Genomic DNA, 9,497 nt, shown 5'->3' with positions numbered 1-9,497 from the left:
TTAAATTGCGTCGCATCCCAATTTTGAATTATTATATACACCCAGTGAGAGCCAATTTATAATCTTTCTTGCTCATTAAAGCTACATATGAAGATTGAAGCCCCTACTTTACAAACATATTCATGCATCTCATCATCTATATATATCCTCATCACTTCACCCCATACCTATATCCAAATTCATAATCCAACTTTTTTTTAAGAAAAAAACTTCATTTACTCTATATACATTTCTCAAATATGAGTTCCTTTGACTATTCCAAAACCCCTTATCCACTTCTTGTTCTTGTTTTCCTCAGCTTGCTCCATATTACTTATGGAGCAAGAAACTTGTTTTCACTATATCGACCACCTTCAATGAGTCTTACGTACCATAATGGCGATTTATTAGAAAGTGAAATAAAAATATCCATTCTTTGGTACGGAAAATTTTCACCTGCCCAAAAATCTATTATCGTTGATTTTCTCCGATCTCTAAATTCTCCTAGTAAAATTTGGTCACGCAACACACCTACTGTTACAAAATGGTGGCAAACTATTCAGACCTACTTGACAAAAGCGGATAAAAAAGAGACCCGTTTAGTTCTATCCAATCAATTCACGGACGAAAATTGTTCAATTGGAAAAACCCTAAAAAAATCCCAAATATCAGAATTGGCTCACTCGAAAAAAGGTGAATTAATTTTGGTCCTAACAGCCCAAGATGTTGCAGTTGAAGGCTTCTGCATGGGCAATTGCGGGTATCACGGGTCGGGTCAAGGAAAAAGATCCGTTTTCATATGGGTGGGTAATTCAGCGACTCAATGTCCGGGTCAATGTGCGTGGCCGTTTCACCAACCTATTTACGGGCCCCAGGCCAAGCCGTTGGGTGCACCAAACGGTGACGTGGGTGCAGATGGCATGGTTGTAAATATAGCGAGTCTTTTGGCTGGAGTAGTAACGAACCCGTACGGGAACGGTTACTACCAAGGCCCGGCTGAATCCCCGTTAGAGGCGGCTTCGGCTTGCGCCGGGTTGTACGGTAAAAAGGCTTATCCGGGTTATGCGGGTGAGCTGCTTGTGGATTCGATAACGGGTGCAAGCTATAATGCACATGGTACAAACGGAAGGAAGTATCTATTGCCTGGGCTTTTTGATCCAAATAAATCAGCTTGTTCAACTATCGTCTAGGACAATTCTATTGGTAGATTGAACACTCTACATTTGTACTTTTAGTTATGTAAATTTTGTTTATATATGTAGCTTTTTGAACATTTACTTTTAGGAAAATGTAGTTTTCATCTTATGTCTCGTACTTAATATATATTTTGTTACCTTTGATACAACGGTGTAACAATAGAAAGTCTTTTGAAATTTATAATTATAAACGTGTTATGACATTTATGTGGCTATAGAAAGTCTTTTTTTTATGTTGTTGCTTTGTCTATGGTTGAAAACAATCCTGCTACAAGTTTAATAAAAATGATCATAATTGTTGAAGGTCAAAAATAAAGAGAATATAATTGTGGGCCGCTGAAGAAGCATATTGTAAATTAGAAAATTAAATAGAATGACTACTTAGTCATGTTATTAATTAAAAATGGCTTAATTATCATTAATTTACAAAAAATGGCTATTTTTTCATTTAACTAATAATTAAAATAGGTCCGAGCTTCGGTCTCTAATCTTATTTTTCTCTTTTCCACTCTTAAAGTTTGATTATTATTTTTTATATATGTTCCGATTATTTTGTTATATATATTATACTTTATTCATATAATATAGATACATTGCATATACATGTAAATTAGTGACCGGGATGTTTTGGGCCATTAGCTGCAAATTAGTTAAACTTTTTGTATATATAGTTAAACTTAGGGAAAATTGTATGAAATAGCAAACTATTAATTCAAATTAAATGTTATAGCTATAGTTTGTTTTATTTGTAATTCACAGCAAACATACCATTTTTTTGCTATCTGATTCGGTATACAATTAGTCATTTTATACATTTCGATATAAAATGTGTTTTGTGTTTTGTATAAAGCAAGAGAAAATTGTATATACAAATACAAATACATATATTTTCGTCCTATACACTTATAATTATATAAATATAGATCTTATTATACAAATTACAAATGTATAAATAAATTTATACAAAACTGAACAATTTGTATAAAATTAGATGTTTGTAGCGAATTATACAAATCAAAAGCTCTATAGCAAACATAAAATTTGCTATGGAACGCAATTATGCAAACTATAGCTATAACATACAAATATAATTTTTATGTTTGCTATATGTGAAAGTTGCTCTTGAACTTAACCTTGGTAAATGGAGATGAGAATAAAAGTTGGGATATATTCCCACCTCACGTTTATTAGTGTTTGGCATCAGATAGCCCAAATACAAAACTTATTTTAAACTTTTGACATTGTGTAGTCAATAATACTCATCTATATAGGATTTTTTTGGACTCTAATAATGTGTTATACTAATAAGTTGATATATTATAAGGAAAATTACATGGTTAAGCAAATATATACTAGTTAATTAGTCACCATAACTATAGTTTTAGTTATTACCACTCACGACCAACATTCAGTGATGATTACGTGGATTGACATTTCGAGTTTGTATAATTCACACGTTTATAATTCGGAATTTGTATAATTTTGTATAAATGTTTAAAGTTCAAATGTTTGTGTTTGTATAAATCATTATTTCGAGTTTATACAAAAATAGCTCAATTATACAAACGTACACGCGAATTATACTGACCTGTGAATTATACAAACAAGGCAGCTTAAACTGTAGGTACATCCCTAAAATATGCAAACTATAGTTATGGAGTATAATTAAATTTATTATAGTGGCTATTTGAGAAAATTCTCCTATTTTTTATGACCATTTCATATAATGATCCAATACTTATGTGATACATTAAAAAGTATTAGATATACATGATATGCCTTGTAGTATATACATTATTGATATACATATTTTGTGAACTAATCTCTCTTTTCACATTGCCCTGTCCCACTTTTCTTTGCACCTTTTTTTCTTGGGTGGTGGTGTTTGAATAAATTTCCAAGAGTAGTGAATCATTGAAGACTTACTCAGCTTTAATGATAATTTTATATTAGGAGTGTTATTAATGAGGAGATATTGTGGAACATGAAATTACAAAGAGAATTGTTACCTTCCTATTATAATGTAAAATCAATTGCAATTTAAGGGTAGTATGACACAAGTAAGATATATGAGCAATATTGAGTTATCTAGCTCCAACCAAAAATATATTATTTGGTTTTGATCAAGATGAAGATGAGGAGGAAGAAGCAATTACTCAAAACTAACCAACACGGGTTGTGATTTAGTGGTGAAACTATTTTATCATTAATCAAAGGTTACAGATTTGAGCCCTGGATATAGAAAAAATCTTGTTGGGAATGCCCCCTAAAGCCATGCAATGCGCAATTCGAATTTAGTCGAGGCTCCAATATGATCTCTGAACACCGAATGAATAACAAAAAAAATATTCTCAAAACTATGATTTTGTGCTAAGGGAAGTTTCAACGATGAATTAAAAAAAAGGATTCTTATTTTTTAATTATTATTTTTTTGATTCTTTTGGTTAGTGGGATTAAGGATTATAATATTACGATAAAATATTATCCTACATTTGGTTATGAGTATTAGTTAATTTCAAAAATTATTTTATCTTACCATTCGTGCTAAAATTGTGAAATAATTAATCTCATGAGATATCCTAATCTACCATATTTCATCAATCAAGCGATCCTAATTCCTAATGTTGTGGACGCCTAGTGGGTATCATCCCTTTCCAATTATTTTGTTTTTCAATATTTAATTTGTTTCACTTTATTATTTTATGTAAAAAAAAAAACATGTTTTTTTTAAGATTAAAAAATCACAAAATGAAGTCACATATTTTCTTCGGATTTCATATGTCTCTTACAAAAAAAAAATAATATAAATATAACGAAATCTATAAAAGATCACAAAGTCAATTATTCCAATTATGTGTTTCCTTAAACTTCTTAAGATTTTTTCTCGAATGACAATCTCTTCGTAAGTAATTAGCTTGTAATCATATAGTTCCTTTTTAATTATTATTTTACTTTTCTTTCCTTATTACTTGTTGCGCCAGTAATTTATATCAACTTTTATATATCTTTATTTCAAAATAAAAAGTTATCCGGATAAAAGTTTAGTCCACTATGTAATTATCTATTATCTATATATTATAGGAGAAGTAAAAAGTGTCATGTATCAGTAGAGCCGTCAATATGGGTTAGGCCCGTTGGACCGACCTGGCCTAGCCCGGGATTTGATAGGGCTATGCTACGATTTTTGGAGCCCATTTAAGAAAAAAACTTTTTTAGCCCGGCCTGAATAAGCCTGCCGATTTGTGGAGCTTGAGAAATATGGATAGGGCCGGCCCGTGGGCCAAATAAAAATTAATTAAAAAAAGAAAATAGAGTATTAAAAATAACAAGAGTCTAAACTCAAAATCAGTTTAAAGGTTGAAATATTACAATTTAAATACAAATTATGTTTATAAAATATGTATTACGTAAAATAAAAATTCCCTAAATTTTTTAGGAATCACTACATAGGCCGTAGCATATGGAATATTGTCATAGTTTTTGTGTTTTATTATGATCATTGAAAAACAATTAGGTTTATATTTTTATTTAGCTATTTATACTTTTACTTGAAATCAAACTTAATAAATATTATAAAGATAATTTTATTTGTGGATTTGATTAACAAGTAATAACACTAACACCATGTAATATTATCTTGTCGATATTTATGATAATATTTTTAAATTATAATTTAATTTAAAATATTATAAAAAATATATTTTTACGAAAAGAGGGCTGCACGGCAAGCCCGTAGCCCACGTACTTGTGGGCTGGGCCGACCATTTTCTGGCCCACACCAAAAATGGGCTAGCCCAGCCTGACCCGTCAAATTTCAAAGCCTGTATGGGTTAGCCCGGATGGGGTGGGCCAACCCATATTGACAGCTCTATGTGTCAGCATCACGAAAATTAAAAATAAATTTTACATTAAAAAATAGATTGAAATTAAATAAAAAGAATAAAAAATGTTTTACATCAAAAAGGAAAGATAGAAATTAAATAAAAAGGACGGATGAAGATTGAGTGGCAGTTTTAAAAAACAATCAGAGAAACTAACTAAAGCATCACGTTTCATCATTTTAATTATATTTTTTATAGAAAATTACATATATATAAAATTTAAAAGCAGTTTTTATAATTACACAAAAATAATTTTTAAAATTGTTCTAAAAGAACTGGATAATGTAACTGCAAACCTATATTTAATTGCTATACAAAATTTTAAATTGGATAATATTATATTATTATCTATATATTAAAAAACTGCTATTTCAAATTTAAAAATCTAAAAACCGCACATAACTGTTGCTATATTAAACTTTTACTTTATCCAATCCTTCTCCATTTATCATGTCCATCTTCTACCGTTGTAACTGAAACTTTTTCTCTTAAAAGTGTATGAAGATATCACAATCTTCTTTCATTTTGAATAGTTAAAGTGACTGGAAAGCAGCCTCACAGGTATCCTATACACAATGAGTATCTTTTATTCATTTTTTTAGTATTTATTATTATTATTATTATTATTATATCTTAAAATTGTAGGGGTCTTTCGGCCTATGTACAGTTATCGATCATGTTAATCATAAAAATGGAATTGTTAATTTGAACCACCAAAAAAAATGAATTTAATTAGGTTTGTGTACTTTATCCAATATTATTATAAGAAATTGAAATATTGAAAAATATGAAATTGAGCTACTTACACGTTGTCTTTGTTTCGTGGTAGATAATATCATATCATTTCAATTGTATATTTAGATTGTTTTAGCCTGTTATTTTTTTTCAAGTTCACACACAATAAAAAAAATAATGAAGATCCCAACAATAGTAACATATATACACACACTATAGTATCAGTATAGGAGGATAGAGTGTATGCAAATTTTCTCTATTGAGAAAGTTAGAACAATTATTTTTGATAGACCCTAGAGTTCAAGAGGTAAAAAAATGTTCAAAGCATGTCGGGATTTTTTTTATTTGAAGTGAACTATCAAAATACTATAACTAACATGTCAAATCATTCTGAAAAAAAGAACAATTTTTTATTACAATAAAATGATAGGACAATTGAAGTTAATAACTGTAAAATGATAAATTAAAAACTCAAAAGCATAAACAATATCTTAGTTCCATCATATCCGAATAATATTTTGGAACTTTCAAAGAGTTAAACAAATAGTTAAGCAAATAATGTAATATCATCCGCGCATCACACGTATACTAGTAATTATGTAAACTGTGAATATCTCGTTAATCAATATTTTTTATTCGACAAGAATAGTAATTATCCGTCATTATATTCAAAGTTTTATTATTTATTTGGTATAAAAACATTTAATAGTTAAAGAGTGTATGACATCTCCAGGATTGGAGTTCTCTTAATATATTATAGAGAAATTTTAGATTGTATTTGCCATTAGTTATTAGATGAATAAATCAATGGATTATAATTCTAAAAGAGCGTATGACATCTCCAAGATTTGGACTTTTCTTAATATAATATAGAGAAATTTATATTTTATGTAATAATATTTTCGTGTTGTAGTGGTTTTTTTTCTAAAATATATATAAATGAAGAAAGCAATTTTCATAAAAAATGCCATTACTATAAATAGCTTTTAAAATAATCATGTTTAAAATTGATAAGATAGAAATTCATATCACCATGTTCATGAGGTAATTTTATTTATTTTAGTCATTGCTCTTACGTTTTTTTTATCCTTCTCCTTCTTTAAAATTTATAAAGAATAGTCAATGGAAATGAATAGTAGATGTATAGATCGATGATAATTTCATTTTAAAAATTATCTTGGTTATTATTAATTTTTATGTTGTTATCTTTATCAAATAAAAATTATTATTATTATTATTTAATAAAGATAACAATACAAAGATTAATAATAATCGAGATAATTTTTAAAATGAAATTATCATTGATCTACACATCTTCTATTGCTTCCCTTCCTCAACTAAAGTTTGCATGGACTAAAAAAAATGATTTCATTAAGTATAAAAATTGAATTCGATAGGTAGAGTTGTCAATATGGGCTGACCTATCCAATTTGGGCTAACCCATACATGTTTTGAAATTTTACGGGTCAGGCCGGGCTAGCCCATTTTTTGTGTGGGCCAAAAAATTGTCGTCCCAACCCACAAGTACATGGGCTACGGGCTTTGCCGGGCCAACCCTCTTTTTTAAAAGTAATTTTTTTAATATATTTTTTAAATTAAATTATAATTTAAAAATATTATCATAAATATCGACAAGACAATATTACATGGTCTTAGTGTTACTACTTGTTAATCAAATCAACAAATAAAATTATCTTTATAATATTTATTAAGTTTGATTTCAAGTAAAATCATAAATAGCTAAATACAAATATTAACCTAATTGTTTTCCAATGATCATAATAAAACACAAAAATATGACAACATTCCCTAGGTTACGACCTATGTAGTGATTCCCTACAAATTTTAGGAAAATTTTATTTTATATAGTACATAATTATAAATATAATTTATATGTAAATTGTAATATTTCAAACTTTTAATAGATTTTGAGCTTAGACTCTTGTAATTTTTAATACTCTATTTTATTTTTATTTTTTAATTAAATTTTTTTTAGCCCACAGGCTAGCCCTATTCATATTTCTCAAACCCATAAATCGGCAGACTTATTCAGGCCGGGCTAAAAAGCCCTTTTCTTAAATGGTCTCCAAAAATCGTAGTTCAACCCTATCAAATCACGGGTTAGGCCAGATCGGTCCTACGAGACTAGCCCATATTGACGGCTCTATCGATAGGTATCAAGTTGAATACGACGTACTTTATTAAAATAGAAATATTGTTAAGTTTTTCAATTGTTTATCAACAATCAACAAAATGGAAAGGAAATTAAATAGTGCAAAAGGCATAAATTATAACTCATCTCGAGGAGGAAAATTAGCAGTCTTTCTATTGTGTCCTTTTCGATGACATGTGCTTCATGTAATTTTGAACTTCTTAAATTTTTTATTTCAGTAAACAACTTTCATTATTAGATATACGATCTCCCCTATAATGTTTAATTATTAAGTGACAACTCAACTTTTTCAGCACATCATAATATTTTTCATTATGCACTCTCACATGAAATATTTTCAACACAACTTGCATATATATCTTTAAAATTTATGTTGCAGTAGTATGAAGAGGAATAGACCACCATATTAATTTCTGTACAAAAATCTACCTGTTCTCAAACAGAAATATTAATGTCAAATTCATAAAAATAAAATTAAAATTAAAATGGTTATTATAAAGTCAGAAAAGAAAAAGAAATCAAAATAAAAATAGATTCCAAATAAAATTCGTATTCATAAAACAACAAATTTCAAAATTAATAAATACTTATTTCACACACAAAAAAAGCATTCTAGATACAATAAAGCACACCAAAAAATGAGATCAAAATTTCAGAAAAATAATTTTTTATTGCTCAAAAATAAAGTTCCAGATCATAATAAAAAAGTAAAAAACGAAATTAAAATTTCAAAAATGATTAAGAAAAAAAAAAATCAAAACAAAAAACTTATAAAATAAGCAAAAGTAAATAAATAATTAACCGATTGAATTAGAAAAAAAATTTACATGTTGAATCAAGATTTGGATAAACTCTTTTACTTTTGGTGATGAAATTTTAAAAATCTTTACCAACTGATTGAGAATAACGAGGAAGAAAGAAATATGAAGAAGGATAACAATAAAAATAAAAATCAACTAATTGAAAGAAAATCAAGAGATTGAATTACTATATTTATGGAAAAATATTTTGTTATTTAATTATTAGGACTTTTTTTTTTCATTTTTTTTTATTCCTTACATATTGTTAGAAAGCTAATGTTATAAATCAAAAAATAGAAAGTCATGTTAGGATTAGTAATAAGTAATAACAACTTTTAAATACGTTATTTATTAATTTATTTTCAATACCAAATCACGTTTGGAAAACAAATTTGAATTGTGTATTTAATGATCGGAATATAATTCCATAGACACTTCTAAAGTGAGTAAAGGAAATTAGGAACTAAGACGAGAAAATTAAAGGAAATGTCCAAGCGGTCATTGTTTTAAGAGGAACTTTCACACATAGCCACTCAAAAATAGCCTAATTACTCTCCATAGTTATAAATTGATAACTACAATTCGTAGCTACATGTTATAGGAAGGAGAGAGGCAAGCGAGACTGGGAGAGAGAGGCGAGAGAGATGGCAAAGAGTGGGAGAAAGGTGAATTGTATATGTATATCGGTTAGATAATTGTATATTATACATATGTATTTGTATATATGGCAAGC

The 9,497-nt window shown here is 28.2% G+C and overlaps 1 protein-coding gene across 1 annotated transcript; it reads left to right on the top strand.

Annotated features, from left to right (window-relative positions):
- The first annotated feature begins 207 nt into the window (after window positions 1-207).
- On the top strand, window positions 208-1,241 carry LOC102592419 (protein EXORDIUM-like). The gene has a single exon (XM_006363251.2). The coding sequence runs from the start codon at window positions 240-242 to the stop codon at window positions 1,167-1,169; it is 930 nt and encodes a 309-aa protein (XP_006363313.1). The 5' UTR covers window positions 208-239; the 3' UTR covers window positions 1,170-1,241.
- The last annotated feature ends 8,256 nt before the right edge of the window (window positions 1,242-9,497 follow it).

This window comes from Solanum tuberosum, unplaced genomic scaffold, assembly GCF_000226075.1.
Source record: "Solanum tuberosum cultivar DM 1-3 516 R44 unplaced genomic scaffold, SolTub_3.0 scf00404, whole genome shotgun sequence".
Lineage (NCBI taxonomy): Eukaryota > Viridiplantae > Streptophyta > Magnoliopsida > Solanales > Solanaceae > Solanum > Solanum tuberosum.
The sequence above is the reverse complement of the archived record's forward strand: the minus strand, read 5'-3'. Positions and strand labels throughout refer to the sequence as shown.

Excerpts from the sequence above, each read along its gene's own strand:
- LOC102592419 (XM_006363251.2), top strand. The coding sequence starts at position 240 with ATGAGTTCCTTTGACTATTCCAAAACCCCTTATCCACTTCTTGTTCTT.